Below are 17,184 nucleotides of genomic sequence, written 5' to 3'. Positions count from 1 at the left end.
TCGCCCATTTAAAATGTGGGAATCATTGGTTTTTAGTGTAGCATATTGCAGCCTTGTACACCATCACCTCAGTCTAATTTAAGAGAATGCTTATCCTCTCCAAAAGGAACCTGATAGCTACTCCCTGTTCCCAGTCCTAGGCAACCACAAAGCTGCATTCTGTGTGTTTGTTTCCACATTTCAGGTGGAATCACAATACATGGTCTTTTGTGACTGGTTTTTTTCATTTAGTATAATGTGTTCAAGGTTCACTTTGGTGTAGCAGGTATCTTCATTCCTTTCTATTGCCCAGAAATAATCCATTGTATTTTTATACCATATTTTATGTATCCATTCATAACCTGAGGTCATTTGGAGTTATTTCCAGTTTGGGGCAAATTTATCTTACATGTTACATGTGTGTGTACATATATACCTATACATAAATGTTTCATAGGTATGCGTATGTGTGTGTGTTACTGCCAATTAACATTTGTGTTCAAGTTTAATGTGAACTTGTTTTCATTTCTCTAGGGTTTACACAGAGGAGTGGAATTGCTGAGTCATATAGTAAATCTGCTTAATATTTTGAGGCACCGCCAGACTTCCAGGGCCTTCACTGGCTTACATTCCCACCTGCAGTGTTTAAAGGTCCTGGTTACTCCACATCCTCCCCGGTACTTGTGGTTGTCTGTCTTTTTATTATAAAAGCCTTAGTGGATATAAAATGGTACCACATCATAGTTTTTATTTCTATTTCCCTACTGACATGAGCATCTTCTTACGTGTTTATTGTCCATTTGTATGTCTTTTTTGTGAAATAATTGTTTAGCTGTTGATGGACCTTTATTTTATTCATTTATCCATAGGTGGTGCTGAGGATCAAACCCAGTGCCTCACACATGCTAGACAAGGGCTCTACACCCCTGAGCCACAACCCCAGCCCCCCAACCCATTTTTAAATTGAATTTTTTTCCTATTATTATGAGCTATTTATATATTTCAATACAAATCCATTATAATTTGCAAGTGTTTTCTCCCATTCTGCAGGTTGTCTTTTCACTGGTTGAAAATGCTTGCAGCAGTTTTTCCTTTCGATACAATCCAGCTTGTGCTTGTGGTATTCTAAGTAGCAGTCGGTGAAGATTTGATCATATTCTTCTAAGAGTTTCATCGTTGGAGCCTTTTATTGCGGTCTGGGGTGCATTTTCAGTTTTTGTATATTGTGTAGCCCCTTCTCTTTTTTTCCGGAGACCTTACACACCACTCTGCTTTTATTCTCTGGCCACAACTTGGTTGCAGGGACATAAGGGTCATTGCGCGAGAGACTGGACAATGCGCTTCGGCGTCCACCGTCAAATCCACGGCCTCTCCAGCCGTAATCTGCTCTGATCGAGTCGATTCTGTTGCTTCTTGCTTGTTAGTTTATTGTGGCGCTGGGGATTGAACCCAGGGGCACTGTGCCACTGAGCTTCACCCCAGGCCTGCTTTTAACTGGTGTGACGAGCGTGCCCCACGGCGATGGCTTATTTTAAGAATAAACTACTATCACATGCTGACTTTCACCCTGGAGATTGGCGAAGGGTTTCCCTCTGCAGGGCGCGCACTCCTTCGGGGATCTACGACAAGGAAAATGGCCCGAAGGACTTATGGGGCCCCTGCCTCATGAATTAGGTCCTCGGCGCGTTTCCCCTGGGAGGAAGAAGCCATGCACTTGGTGGGTTCTGGGTTTCCCGCGAGCTGCCTCTTGGGGCAGCTCCTGCTCCCGGGGCGCCCGCCCGCCCGCCGGCTCTCCCCGCCCCGGCCGCGCCCCCTGGCCGGGGCCACCACTCCCGCGGGCCGCGGGCGTTGACACCCAGGACAACCTCCGCAGTTGGAGCGGCTGCACCATGGCAGCATCCCCTGGATCCCCACCTGCCGGGGCTGCAGAGGCACCGCCGTCCCAGCCCAGGGAGCAGACGGCGGAGCCGGGCTCGGTGAGCGCCAAGCCGGGCGGGAGGGGAGCGGCCCGAGCCGGGCGGGTGCGGGAGGTTGTGGATGTCCGGTTGCAGCCCTTTCTTCAGGTTTGACGGAGCGGGGAGACTGAGGACATGAAGTGTCCCAAAGAGAACAGGATGGGAAAGGATCTAAGTGAAGTAACTTGCTGGATTCGTTCAAATATTTGAGCAGGACCAGGGCCGGTCTCTGGTCCTCTCCTCGCCAGACCGAGGCTCGTGCCCACAGCTGCAGGTCTCCGGGACAGGGAGGGCTTGGAGCTGTGGTTGCGGGGACCTCCCCTTCCCAGAGTCAGACAGATCCTGTGGCGGCAGCCTCTGTCTCAGACCATGGTGTTGCCCAGGCACCGGCCTCTCCTTAGGGAGACTGGCCCCAAGGCTGACCTCGCAGTGGGCTCCTGGGGTGATTCTGCTTGCAACATCTGCTCCCGGCCCAGTCCAGGTCCTGTGGCCTCACTTGACCACCATCTCAGATCCCCATCTTAACTTGGTGCTCACTCTCAGAGCAAACGACTGTGGCCCCCAACAAAGAAGCGAGAGCACGGCTTGGTGGCACCTGTAGTACCAGTTACTGGGGAGGCTGAGGCAGGAGGATCACTTGAGCCCAGGAGTTCAACCTGACCATATAGCAGAACTCTTCTCTTTAATTTAAAAAACAAAACAAAACAAAAAACATGCAATGAGGTCCTTGGAATAATTCTCATTTTCTAGAGAAATTTAGAAATCTGGGTTGAGATAAAGGGCAAAAGGGAAAAATGACGGCCACCACCAATGAAGTGCCAGCATTGTGGAAGGGGTATGGGCCACCTTTTAAGTGTGAGGACACTGAAGTTCAGCAAGGTCACACAGCTAGTTTACCTAATTAGAAAACTGGACTGTGAAGGGCTTGGAGAGGCAACGCTGTCATCCTGAAGACTCCAGGACTGTATCTCTAGTCTCAGTTGGAATTGTTTTCTCCCTCCCCCTACCCACGCACACTGGGGATTGAACCAAGGGGTGCTCTACCAGTGAGCTACATTCTAGTCCTTTTTATTTTTTGAGACAGGGTCTTGTTAAGTTGCCCTGGCTGGCCTCGAACTTGTGATCCTTCTGCCTCAGCCTCCAGTAGCTGGGATTACATGAGTGCACCACAACACCTGGCTCAATTAGATTTTTTTTTTCCCCCTAGAGGGCCTTCTATGTTCTAAAAACTGGGTAGGCCCATTTAGGGGTGAACAAGATTTCCATTATGGGGGAAGGGAAGGCTATCATGTTGGATTCTGTTCTCTAATTATTCCAGAAGTTGAAATAACGTTCACACTGATGTCAGAAAAGAACACATCCTGCCTCAAGTGTGGTTTTCCCCCGTGCATAGGAAGTGTGCAAAGGGTGTGATAAACCCTTATCTGGGAAGACCTTCCCTTCAGAAGAACACGCTTGTAGTGTTCAAGATACCAAAATAGGCAAAGCCCTAGTCCTCCCAACTCCCTTCCGTCTCCAAGCAAAGGAGAAAAGAGGAGCCCCTGCATCTTTTCAAGAAATAGCACTTACAGTGTCCGCTTAGCCATGTATTGCTTCCAGGAATTGAGCACTCACTATGTATCAAGCGTTGTTCTAGGTACTGGAGACACCATGGTGAGTTATAGTTTATGCGCTCAGAGAGCTTACGTTCTGGTAGGCAGGAAATAAATGACAGTATACCAAACAGTACACTCAAGAACCTCGAGTGATCAGGGAATGACTCAGGAGGTGGAGGGTGATATTTACAAGGTTTTTTCTTCCTTTATTGCTCCTTGTGCTCTGCAACTTAGCTACATCCCCAGTCTGGAGGAGGTGACATTTAAACTCCGAGCTGAATGAAAGGGGCTTAGCTCTTGGAAGACACAGAAGAGGCTTCCAGGCAAAGAAATGGGAAGTGCAAAGGCCCTGAGGCAACAACAGGCTTGGTCATTTGGAGTGACAGGAAGGATCCTGGGCCCTGCTGAAGAAGAGCTATTTGAAGTAACTAGGATAGGGGAGTGGGGGCTGATAGTGTGGGCTCCTACAGGCTATGGTGAAGATTTGGAGTTTTATTCAAACTATTATGGCAAGCTCTTTGGAGGGTTCTAAGCAGAGAAGACATGATCTGATTTATATTATTAAAAATCCCTGGCTAGCCAAGCACAGTGGCTCCCACCTATAATCCTAGCAACTCTGGAGGCTGAGGCAAGAGGATCGTTAATTCAAGTCAATAACGTAGGGAGACCCTGTTTCAAGATTTTTTTAAAAGGTGACATGCAGGGAATATGACTCAACAGTAGAGTGCCCCTGGGTCCAATTCCCAGTACTAGACAGAAAGAGAAAACACACACACACACACACACACACATTGGCTGTTTCATGGAGGGTCAAATTGTAAGGAACAACTGCAGAGTAGAGAAGCCACTTAAGAGGCTCTCAAGGATGAATTAGACAGGGGAACTAGATAAAAAGGGATCAATGATGTGGCCTGAGCCACTAAGCAGACTGGTGCCACGTAAAGCAGTGGGAACAGGGTTAGGAACTGGTTTAGACCCTGGGATGGAAATCGGGAGCCAGGCTCAGCTGACGCTTGTCAGGCGTCCACTGGGCGGTTGTGGGCAGGCAGTCAGATCTTCAGGACTCCCTGGAGAGCTCAGTGCTTGTGAGATAGACATATGCACTCCTGGCTCCTGAACATCATGTCAGCGTTTGGTTGATAAACTGTCTCTCCAGGAAAAGACAAGGTGGGGAGGGACTCTGAGTTACAATGTCTCCCACTATCCTCACTATAGCTGATTTCAGGCTGCCAGGGTTGAACAACCAGCTTGCAGAATTTCTGCACACTTAATAGTCCGTTCTCAGAACCATCACTTCATTCAGTCATCAAGACAACCTCGTGAAATTGGCAGGGATATTACATTGTGTTTGACCAACGAGGAAGACAAGACTTAGAGTGATTTATTCAAGGTCACACAGACAGTAGGTGGCAAAGAAAGAACTCAAGCCCAGGTCTCCTGACTCAGTTCACTCTGAGTGCTGACTCGATGAATTAAAGCAGGCTGTAGCAGGAAGCATGGGGGGGAAATATAAAAAAGAACTTCCCCTAGATAGGTTTAGAGGTCATGGTGTAGAAATTTTTGTTATTGTAAACTCTCTCTCACTTCTCATTAGGATCATTTTGGGGCAAGATGAGGCTAAGAGGTTGCTAGAAACGACCTGAAAACATCATAGGGACCTCAAGATGCTTACAGAAGTCATGGGGATGTGGGAATCTGTTTACGACTTGCAGGGATCGGTGGGGACTACTTAACTGTCTCCTCAGGTCAGCAGAGCTGGTCGCCTCTCATTCTGTACCAAGGTGTGCTATGGCATTGGTGGGGTCCCCAACCAGGTAGCCTCCAGCGCCACAGCCTTTTACCTACAGCTGTTCCTGCTTGATGTGGCACAGGTGAGTGTGGGCAGTAGCCTGGGGCCCCTTGGTGTCTGTCACTCCCCCTTCCTTGATAAGATAGTCCTTTGATCCAAACCTAACAAAAAGCCAGATGCTATTTAGGGAAATCTCATGGGTATTTATTGCAGCCTGTTTCCAGTGGTAAAATGGGAAACATTGTTGGACACCCAACAATACAGAAGCAGTTAGATAAGTAAGGGGTACTGTGCCGACAATATAGACCCTTGTGCAGCCATTCGAAACCCATTGACATGGAGGGATTTCATGGTTCACTGTCAAAAACAAAAAGCTAGTTGTAGAGGAGAGTATATAAAATGATCCATTTTAACAAAATGAAGATATGCACCATGTGTGTGCATGAGTATACTCGTGTGTATAAGTGATTAAAATAGCGTGGAGAAAATTATACAAGGATGTGCACCAGGATGTCTGTATTGACTGTAGGGTGGAATGGTGCAAGATAAAAGGTAAGCAAGAACAACTTCTTAATAAAGCAAGGTACTCATGAATTTTTTAAATGACACAGGTCTGATCCCATTTAGATAAAATTATAACTTGCAGGTGCACATAAAAACATGAAAGGATTATCAAAATGCTTTTGGCAATTGTCTCAAGATGATGGGATATTCAGATGCATTTTGGCATATGTTTTCTGAATTATTTGAATGTTCTTCTAAAAAGTATCATCTATATAAGTCAGAAAAACCAATTAAACATTTTTTATTGTGAAACAACATACCTACCTCTATCACCCTAGGTGCACACTTCTTGCTTGGAGCCACCCCCAGTGACTCCAAATTTTCTCAAAAAGTGACTGGACCCAATAATAATGGCAAAGTGCCAGTGCACAGAAGTCAGCTCCTCCCAACCCTTTTCACTAGCACACATGCACCTTTGAAGTCTTCCGGATTGGTTTCCTGGGCAGGAGGTCACTGAGCAGCCTTTTCCACTGTGGCTCTAGCCCCAGAAGGGTTCCCAGGTGCCCCTTCTTGTGCCCAACATGCCTTGATATGCTCTCTGGCTCCGCTGGTTCTTCCTATTAATCCCCTCCCCTGTGGATTTCAGATTCCTGCTGCCCAGGTGTCACTCGTCCTGTTTGGAGGGAAGGTGTCTGGGGCAGCTGCCGACCCTGTAGCTGGATTCTTCATCAGCAGAAGCAGGAGGACAGGGTCTGGACGGCTTATGCCCTGGTGAGCAGCCCCTTGGTGCTTAGGATCCAGGCACCCACCCCTGTCTCTGAGGTTGCTATTGGTCACAAGTTGTTTCTTAGTGGACATCCTGCCAGTGATTAAGGGACAAGACCGGACTGTATTTGGTGCACTGGGGTTGGACTGTGTGTCATGTTCACAGACATTCTTGGGGACTGTCCCTTAGCAGAGGGCATAGGACTAGACAAGTTTCTAAGACACCCAGGCCTGACCTGTGGCTCAGTGTGGTCAGGCTAGCCTGGAAGCAGGGAAGGTTCAGAGGAAGTGCAACTTGCTTGTGCCCCAGTGTTCTTAATACTGGGACTGGCACCACTGAACACCCACGTGCCCCAGTCAGAGTCCCAGCAATGAAGGCCCCCTCCCAGCTATCCACTACCCTCCTTCTTCCCCTCGCCATGGCTACCACCCTGAGAGCCCCAGCCCAGGGCAACCCCAGGGCAAAGAAGGGGACAGGCTGTGCTGGGCGAGGCGCTTTTGTTGCCCTGTCCTGGTGCTGCTGGGGCTGCACTTCATCTCTGCTTTTTAGGGTGCTGGGCTGCACACCCTTCATCGCCCTGGCCTACTTCTTCCTGTGGTTCCTGCCCCCCTTCACCAGCCTGCGTGGCCTCTGGTATACCACCTTCTACTGCCTGTTCCAGGCCATGGCCACGGTAAGCAGGTGGCCTCCCTTCCTGGCCTGGTTCTGATGAACCTCAGTGCTGTGGCCAATACTGCCCTCACCTCCCCACCAGCGCCTGGGAACTTACCATTAGCTCTGCTGTCCCTACCCAGAGCCAGATGCCCTCTTGTGCTTTGGAGCCCCATCTCTGAGCCTCAGGTGTCCAACATGGAGTTATCAGATTAACCCCTGGGTACCAGGACGGGACAGGATGGCCGGGGTCTTTTTATGGGGCAAAGTGGGGTTCTCTGCTTGGTGATCTGCGTGGTGGGGGCCATCTTAAGCTCTGCTGGCCGCCCCAGTTCTTCCAGGTACCCTACACGGCGCTCACCATGCTCCTCACCCCGAGCCCCGCAGAGCGGGATTCTGCCACTGCATACCGTGAGTGCAGCCCTGCGGGGGCGAGGATGACGCCCTGGTCACTGCCACTGGCTCGCTCACCTCGCACATGCTCTGTCTCCAGGGATGACCATGGAGATGGCAGGGACACTGATGGGAGCCGCTGTCCACGGGTTCATCGTGTCTGGTGCCCACCGGTCCAACCGCTGTGAGGACACCGAGCTCCCTGTGCCTGCTGCTGTCTCCCCAGATGCCGTGAGTGTCCAAGGTGGCCAGGCCCCCTCTGCAGTGTTACGTCCTCCCTCCAGGGCTCCTTCTCTCCCACACCTGTCTCTTCATCTTGGGGGTGTTCACTGCACCCCTTCCTTCCCTGCTCCCCTAGCTAGAAGAGGGGGACCCCTAGCTAAGTGCATGAGCTCCAAGTGCAGGCCCATCACCTGCTGCTAGACCCTAGGTTCCTGTTCATCATAAGTCAGGAGGTCACCTGGAGGGGAGGAGGCTGACCCCAGAGAAAAGACAGGGGAGGAGGCATACCAGAGGGGACAGCAAGGGACAGTGGGGAGAGGAGCAGAAGGGCTTGGTGTGCTTTCATGGTCCTTCTATGACCCATTCCCAACCCCAGCCCCCAAACAGGTGCTCAGTGTGAAATGAGAAGAGGAAACAGGGACAGCCCCCTTCCGCTCCCTCTCCTCAGCAGTTAGGGGATGCACATCTATTTCATCCATCACGTTTCTCTTCTACATCCTCCCTTTGTTCTTAAGCAAATGACATCATTGTCCTCCAGAACCCTGGGCGTACCTTTGTTCCTCTCTCTGAACCCTCTGAACTACAACCAAACTCCATCCACTTTTCAGACCACAGATCCAGAAGTTGTTCAGCCCCCTCATATTGCCCTGCCACTCACTGGCCATGCCAATGTTGTCCCTGCCCCACCCCAGCTGCTGCATCAGCTTCCTACACAGCCTCCTTGCCTCCGCTTGTCCCAGCAGCACTGTCAGGGCCTATTTTCTTTTTGGTACTGGTGATCGAACCCAGGGGCCATATCCCCAACCCTTTTTAATTTTGAGATACAGCCTCACTAAGTTACTGAGACTGGCCTTGAACTTGCAAGCCTCCTGCCTCAGTCTCAGGGACATTTTCAAAGAGTTTGAATATGGGTGACCCTTGCCTTCAGGATTGGGTGCAGTCCACTCCTCCTCAGATTGGCTATGGGCCTCCTCTTTATGTTCTCTGAGCCCTTTCATATTCTTATTTTTGTTTGCTTTTAAATGAATATTTCCTGTTTATAAGGAGTGGAAGCAACAGGCTGTGGACCCATCTACAGGAGGTGGATGCTCAAAGGCCTTAGTAGCTCACATTCTATTATCCCATCAGACTTCACTTATCAATACAAATTCACAAATAAAATTATCAAGAATTTTAAGACCATGATGGCAGAGCATTAAACCCCAAGCATAGCACCCTTCTGAACACCATGCCCAAGGCCTACTGAGGCACTGCCCCTGGGAAAGCTATCCTGCCCTCTCCTTCCAGGGAAATATTTATTACCTATGTATCTCCCCTGAGCAACAGCTGCTGCTATTCTGTTTTCTCTGTCCATCTGGGTCATCGTGTGTCACATTGCTATAAATGTCTGCCCATGGATCTGTCACACACACACACACACGGAGTTCCTTATCATGGATGGAGCCGGTCACTTATTGATCGTGGACCTCAGGGTCCAGCATGCAGACATCAATAGCAATGCATGTTCGCTGAGTGAAATGGGAAAGTGGGTGCTCTGAGCCTGGTGGCATCAGTGCCTCCTTGCCATGCAGGAGGCACAGGGTCAGTGAACTGGATGTGTGTGAAGGACCATTCTGGGCCCTTGCCTACCTCTCAATGATTTGGAAGAGGGGGACCAAGCACCCGGGGCTTGAGCTGAGGGTTCCTCTGCTCCACTGGGAGGCACTCCTGCCCTGCCCTGGGTTAGAGACATCACTCCCAGCCCAGTTCTGTCCTGTCCCACAGACTCGTCTCTACTCCATTGCAGCTGCTGTGGTGGTGGCGACTTACCACGTGTGCAGCGGGTTGCTCTGCCTCGGGGTGAAGGAGCAGCCAGGTATGGAGGCACTGTGAGGAAACGGGAGGCAGGAGCTAGAAGCAGGCGGGTTTGGGTCTTGAATTCTGTCAAGCCAAAATGTCACCTTCCTGTGTTACAGATCCCTCTGCCTCTGCCTCAGGTCAGGGCCTGGGCTTCCTGGCTGGGCTGGGCCTCACTGCCCGGCACCCGCCTTATCTGAAGCTAGTGGTCTCCTTCCTGTTCATCTCAGCTGCTGTTCAGGTATCTTTGGCCATCTGATCCCCACTCGACTCACTAATGCTGACCCTGCACAGGTGCAGGTTCAATCTTGGAGCATATCACACTAAGAGTTAGGCTTGAGTTGTTGTTGTTGTTAATAGATGGACACAATGCCCTTTATTTTATTTATTTATTTTTGTGGTGGTGCTGAGGATCGAACCCAGTACCTCACACACGTGAGGCAAGCCCTCTACCACTGAGCCACAACCCCAGCCCTGGACTTGTTTTATAGAGGGAAACCTGGGGCAGGCCTCTGGCTCAGGGAGACTGGTGCTGGGAAGAGATCCAGGTGGGGTTTATGGGATTGGGGCCTTAGGCCCTAGGAAGATGACAGCGTCTAGGGAGGATTCCTCTCATGTTACCTGAAGTTTATTTGAGTCCAACTGACCTTAGCTTTGCACGGGGTGATGGTGGACTAGGAATAGTACTTATATCTGTTGGGGATAAGCATCCTTTGTGGGGTGACTGCATGATGCTGACAGTACCTGAGTTCAACATCTCAAAGAGGCCAGACCTGAGACCCCGTCCTTGCCCCTGATTTCTGAGTTTCTGACATTCCCTGCACACACCCACCTCCTGCTCATCTCCTCAGGTGGAGCAGAGCTACCTGGTCCTGTTCTGTACCCACGCCTCCCGGCTCCATGACCACGTCCAAAACTTGGTGCTAATCATCCTGGTGAGGGGACCTGGGTTACGGTAAAGGCCAGGGCACCTGAGGGCCTGAGCTGGGGACATGCGTGGCCAGAGTTCCAGCAGTCGACATGCTGTGGTTGGCTTTGGTCTTCGTCACTGGCATTCCAGCAGAGGGTAGAACTGGGGGCAGGGTCAAAGTTACTAGCTGCTGGTTCAAACCAGGGGCAAGGTTGGGCATCCCACCTAAAAGCCAGGCTTTGAGATCCTGGGTGTAGGTGCTGGCTGCAGGGCCTTGCTGTGACCATGCTGTCTGCCCACAGGTGTCAGCTGTGCTGAGCACCCCCCTATGGGAGTGGGTTCTCCAGCGATTTGGGAAGAGGACACCAGCCGTCGGGATCTTTGTGAGTGAGGCAGGAAGCAGGGCCTAGGGGTGGCCAGGGAGGTGACCATGGAATGTGGGCCTCCTGAAGCCAGCGGGCTGAATCTGTCTCTGGACCGTGTCTGCTGGCCAGGCCCAGGGCCAACAGTAAAGAGTGCTGAGCATGAGAGTGAAAGAACAGGCCCAGGGAGAGGGTGCAGGGGCCAGCTGTGTGTGTCTCCCCAGGTGATGGTGCCGTTTGCGATCTTACTGGCTGCTGTGCCCACGGCACCTGTGGCATATGTTGTGGCCTTCTTCTCTGGCGTGAGCATTGCTGTGTCCTTGCTGCTACCATGGTAGGCTGGTTGAAGGGAAGCGGAGGACATCCATCCCATTGGGTCAACCTGCTGTCCTCGGTCCTGTCTGAGCAGGAGATGGAGGCCACAAGCTCCACCCTGGAGTCATCCTAAAGGGGGGGGAAGGTCGGGGGTGGGGAATACAAGCCAACAAACTGGGGGCTCTCTGGGGCCTGTCCTTGAGCAGAGAAGACTGACACATTTGTCCCCAGAGAGCCCACAGGCTGCTGGCTGTCAAGGGGATAAAGCAAGCTAACTGCAGGCTCCTGTTCCTAGGTCCATTCTGCCAGATGTGGTGGATGACTTCCAGCTGCGGCACCAGCACGGCCCGGGCCTGGAGACCATCTTCTACTCATCCTATGTCTTCTTCACCAAGCTCTCAGGCGCCGGCGCCCTGGGCATCTCCACCCTCAGTCTGGAGTCAGTCCCAGGGCTGGGTATACCAGATACACAGGAGCAGTGGGGTGGGAAGAGGGTAAATTCCCCACTCTTCCCAACCAGGGGCCCCCCATGTGGAGCGTGGAGAACCTGGTGCATGTGACTTAGGGGCCTTTCTTGGAATCTGTACCACTTCCAAAGCCCCAGCTGCCAGTCGCCTTAGCTCTGTCTGCACTCCTCGCTGCTCCCCTTGACCTTCCCTCCTGATCTGGCCAGGAAATGAAATCACATTTCAGGAGGGGCTGGGGTGGGGTATCTGTGACCCTGCAGCCCGGCTCTGAAGGACCTGACTGGACGGTGAGGTGGTGTTTCTCCAGGTTTGCAGGATATAAGGCAGGAGCCTGCAAGCAGGCAGAGGAGGTGGTGGTCACCCTCAAAGTCCTCATCGGTGCTGTGCCCACTTGCATGATCCTTACTGGTCTGTGCATCCTCCTGGTCAGCCCCACTCCCAAGGTGCCAAGTCAGGACACCTCCTGCCAGCTAAGCCTTCGGAGGTAGGCAGCCTGGGTACACTGACAAACACAGACAGGGAGACACGTGAATGACCTGCAGCCAATGAGCTGCACCAGCTGAGCTGTTCTGCCTTTGGGAGACTCAGCTTCAGTGACACCACTTCTTCTCTGGCGCCCTTTCAGTCACTCCTAGAACTATATGGCAGTCAGGGGTATGTGAGGGCTCCCTCCTTGATCCCCTATTCTTTTGTTTGCCATGCACGCCTGGATACTTCATCTACTTGTGTGACCCAGAGCACCTCAAACTTGGTGGCTCCTAAAGCTGTCCTCCAACTTGAACTTCAAGTTCTACACCCACAACCCAGAGCATGCCAATCAGGCTCAGTGGGCCCTAAACTGAACTCTCTTTTTCAACTCCTCCTGCGTGTCTCTCAGTGAATAGCACCAGCATCCACCCTAAGGCCAAAACCCGGACGTCTCCTGCTTATTCCTCCCATGGTGCATGAGCAGTTCTCCCAGCCTGTCCTCCGCTACGGAGCACAACTCCACTGCATGGGGGGAGGGTCTGCTCCCTGTCTGGTTTCCCAGAGAAATGTGGGGATCTGGAAGGCTGGGACTATATTTTATCCATTTTTGGACCCCAACAGGCCAGTGCAGAGCCTGAGACCAAGTAGGTACTCAGGGACTGCACGCTGCCACATCAGCATATCTGGCCCCACCAACACAAGCACACAGATGCCCTCCACTTACAAGTACATGGGCAAGTGTCCACACGCACAGCACCAACACTGCTCAGTGTTGGTGTCCTTGGACTCTTCCAAAGAATGATACTGAGTTCATGCATCTCACCCAGGCAGTGCCAGCCAGGCAGGGAGAGATCTGATGGGAGGTGGAAGAACAGGGGTCAGCTTTAAGGGAGCCGTGAAGTGGGGGGTTGCCTGGAAGACAGGGAACAGTCACTGAAACTCCACGAGGCTCTGCGGCAGGGCAGAGACTCCACCTCACCCTCGTCTTTCTCCTTGTCTTTCCCTTCCTACAGGAGGACCAGCTACAGCCTCGCTTAAGTTTGAAGGACACACACCTGTAATCCCAGCAACTCCAGGAGTCTGAGGCAAGAGGATTGAAAGTTTGAGGCCAGCCTGGGCAATTTAGGAAGACTCTGTCTCAAAATAAAAAAATTTAAAAGGGCTGTGGGTATAGCTCAGTGGTAGAGCCCCGCTGGGCTCAATCCCCAGAACCAAAAACAAAAAACAAAAAACAAAAAAAACAAGTGACAAGACTTCTGTGAGCTGGAACAGCAGGAACCTGTGTCTCCGAGGCCTTAGTCCCTCTCCCCGCTCAGCTCTTGAGCACCTACCTAGCAGTTGAGCCCACAGAATGTGGAGACTTCGGTCAATCTTCAGTGAGTCTCCCAAGGGACTGGTCTGGGCTTTAAAATCCCTAAAATCCCTGGCATCTCTTGCCTGTTGACCAGAGACCATCTTACACAAGTCTCTACCTCTGACTACCCAGTCCCAGGCAGCCTTTGATGTAAAAGGCATCGCAATAGCAATTATTTCTGGAAAAAAGCCCCTACCTAGCCTGGCCTAGCCTCCCTAAGGGAGTGCTTGGTCCAACTAACCTGCTTGGACACAAAATTCTAACACAAGGACAGACACACACTCATTAGTTCTGAGACTCCAGTGGACATTTGAAGACACAGAGACTAGAAGTACCACACAAATGGGCAGAGTGGGACTAGATGACATGCTGGGTCGTACAATTAACAGTTCAATCTAGAGAGACCAACCTGCAGGAAGAGGATCAGGACAGCAGCAGGGATGAAAGACCAAGCAGGGCCCACACACCAGGAAGCTTCTCCAGCCTTCTGCTCTGCTCACACAGTTGATGACACTCTCTTTCAGTAGACAGAGGCCCGTATCAAGCTACCACAGGTCAATCTTTTTTTTTTTTTTTAATAATTTTTTTTTGGTTGTAGATGGACACAATATATTTATTCATTTATTTTTATGTGGTGCTGAAGGTCGAACCCAGTGCCTCACACGTGCGAGGCAAGTGCTCTACCACTGAGCTACAGCCCCAGTCTAGAGGTCAATCATTTTTACAAAAAAGTTATTTGTGTGGAAATATTTTTCTGAAATTCTGTCTTATAAAAGCACAGGAACTACAGTTGTCTAGAGGCCATGCCTTTGGGGAAAAAAGAGCCATCGGAGGTTTATGTTTTCATAATAAAGTGTTTGCTGGGCCCAGTGGCACACACCTGTAATCCCAGCTCTTCAGAAGGCTGAGGCATAAGTTAAAGTCTAGGCTTGGTAACTTAGCAATACCCTGTTTCAAAATAAATAATGAAAAGGGCTGGGGACGTGGCTCAGAGGGAGAGCACTTGCTGGGGATGTCAGCCCTGGGCTCAATCCCCAGTATCACAAATCCGGAGTCTGTAAAATGTGACTGTGGTAACATTCTCATCCCGCTGCTGGAATCCCCTGAGGAGGAGGGAAGGAGAGTGTCCAATGTCACTGCACCCGTCTATATGCCCTAGCTGTATATGTCCCACTTTTTCTTTTCTTTTTCTGTGGTACTGGGGATTGAACCCAGGGTCTCTCACACCTGGGGCAAGTGCTCTATCACTGAGCTAGACTCCTCCAATCACATATCTCTGATGCACACTTCCTTAGACCAGGGACACCACACAGGAGCTGGCTTCCTTCTTTCCTTTGGACGAGACACAAAGTTGGAACTTGAGAGCGGCTCAGGAAATGGTGGGTCCTATGTGTGGGCTGGGGAGATGCTGGGAAACCTGAGGACATCAGAGACGCTGTTATAGCCCATTGCCTAGAAGTAGGTATTCAACATGAATGAATGCTGAATGAACGAGTCTGGATCACCTTCATTCCAAACAAAACAGCTTGCTCCCTTGGCTTTCTTCTCTCTGAACAATCTGCCTCACTGGTCTCCCCCATCTCCTGTTGATAATGTCCTCTTCTTCACCTGCCACTCCTTAAATATGGCCTTGGCCACCATAATAAAGAAGACAGTGCAGCCTGACAGGATGAACGCCAACATCCCGGGGAGAGAAGAATGAACGCCAACATCCCGGGGAGAGAAGAATTTGTATGTTGCTTCTATATTTTACCACAACTGATTGGTTGACTTATTTAACACATCTGAGCCTCTTTTTTCTTAATAGTGTTTTTCTTTTTTTTTTTAGTTGTAGGTGGACACAATGCTTTCATTATTTCTTTATTTTTATGTGGTGCTGAGGATTGAACCCAGTGCCTCACACATGCTAGGCTAGTGCTCTGCCACTGAGCCCCAGCCCCAGCCCCTCTTTTTCTTTTCTTTCTTTCTTTTTTTTTTTTTTTTTTTTTTTTGCAGTGCTGGGGATTGAACCCAGAGCCCTGTGCTTGCAAGGCAAGCACTCTACCAACTGAGCTATCTCCCCAGCCCCTGTTTCTTTTTTGAGATGGATCTTGGTATATTGCCCAAACTAGCCCTGAACTCTTGGGTTCAAGGGATTCTCTTATGTCATCCTCCTGAAGAATGGCCTTCTTTTTAGAATAAATGTGTCTAGTGTTACGTGTTCCTCAGGATGGCTATGTGGATCACGTGAATAATACCTGTCCAAGAACCAGACCAAGGAAACTCTCAGTGCTAGCTTACTGCTAGTCCATTTCAAAACCCCATCTGTTTTAGACAGCTTGTTCACTGCTGTGACCAAAAGACCTGAGAAGAACAATTTTAGAGAAGTAAAAGTTTATTTAGCGCTCACAGTTTCAGAGGTCTCAATCCACACACAGCTGATTCCATTGCTCTGTGCCCGAGGTGAGGCAGAACATCATGGCAGAAAGGAATGGAGGAGGAAAACAGCTCAGGAAATGGCAATCAGGAAGCAGAAAGAGCTCTTCTTAGGAGGGACAAAATATAAACCCAAAAGGCATGACTCCAGTTACCTACTTCCTCCAGCCAAGCCCTACCTGCATACAATTACCACCCAATTATATCAGTGGACTAAAGTGCTGATTGGGTTAAATCTCTCATAACCCAATCAATTCACCTCTAAACTTTCTTGCATTATCTTACTCATGAGCTTTTAGGGGATGCCTCACATACAAATCATAATCCCATCTTCCCTTGGCTTGCACTCCATTATCTGACCACTCATTTGCTGTTCTTCGCTTTGCTTCTTTCTCCCTTGATGTGCCTTAATCATCTCAGGCTTCCCAGGGCAATGTGATCTCATTCACTACCACCAGCCATACACTCCTGAGGACTCTACTTCTAACCTGGAGCTCTCTGCTAAATCTCAGATCTCCATAGTCAACTGCCAAACACCCTATCCAAAACACTTAGTTTCTCTCCACAGAAAAAATGTCTGAGAAATCTAATATCCATCATGTTGCAGGGATACAGGCCTATAATTCCAGTGACTCAGAGGCTGAAGCACGAAGATTACAAGTTCAAGGCTAGCCTTGGCAATTTAGTGAGACTCTGTCTCAAAATCAAAAAGGACTGGGAGGGGCTGGGGAGATAGCTCAATCAGTAAAGTGCTTGTGTTGTAAGCACAAGGCTGTGGGTTCGATTCCCAGCACACCCCCCCCCCAAAAAAAAATCCCCCAAAAAGGACTGGGAATGTAGCTCATTTGTAGAACATCTTTGGGTTCAATCCCCAGAAAATGGGAAGGAAAAAAAAAAAATCTAACACCTTCATGATTTAAAAACAAAAAAACAAAAAACAACGAAACTTAGAAATCGGGAATGGTGGTGGTGCTCACCTCTAATCCCAGCAACTCTGGAGACTGAGGCAAAAGGATCTTAAGTTCAAGGCAAGCCCTAAGCAACTAAGTGAGACCCTGGCTCAAAAAAAAAAGGGCTGAGAATGTTACATAGTGGTAAAGCAACCCTATTCCCAATAACCGACCCCCCAAAAAGATTTTTTTAAACTTAGAAAACCAAGAAGAAAAAAGAAATCTTTAAGTCTGGGGAATATCTACCAAAAAC

General features: G+C 50.0%; 1 protein-coding gene across 1 annotated transcript; it reads left to right on the top strand.

Annotated features, from left to right (window-relative positions):
• Positions 1 to 1,868: 1,868 nt before the first annotated feature.
• MFSD2B (MFSD2 lysolipid transporter B, sphingolipid) lies at positions 1,869 to 13,457 on the top strand (the record flags this gene model as incomplete). The annotated part of the gene is made up of 14 exons (XM_079110787.1): positions 1,869 to 1,955; positions 5,275 to 5,400; positions 6,469 to 6,593; positions 7,138 to 7,261; positions 7,572 to 7,650; positions 7,733 to 7,863; positions 9,619 to 9,709; positions 9,810 to 9,931; positions 10,542 to 10,625; positions 10,903 to 10,983; positions 11,187 to 11,296; positions 11,573 to 11,716; positions 12,052 to 12,228; positions 13,226 to 13,457. The coding sequence occupies 14 exons, from the start codon at positions 1,869 to 1,871 to the stop codon at positions 13,248 to 13,250; spliced, it is 1,506 nt and encodes a 501-aa protein (XP_078966913.1). The 3' UTR covers positions 13,251 to 13,457.
• Positions 13,458 to 17,184: the final 3,727 nt, after the last annotated feature.

The sequence above is a fragment of the Sciurus vulgaris genome (genome assembly GCF_902686455.1).
Source record: "Sciurus vulgaris genome assembly, chromosome: 14".
Classification (NCBI taxonomy): domain Eukaryota; kingdom Metazoa; phylum Chordata; class Mammalia; order Rodentia; family Sciuridae; genus Sciurus; species Sciurus vulgaris.
Note: the sequence above shows the minus strand (reverse complement) of the source record. Positions and strands in the feature narration are given on the sequence as shown.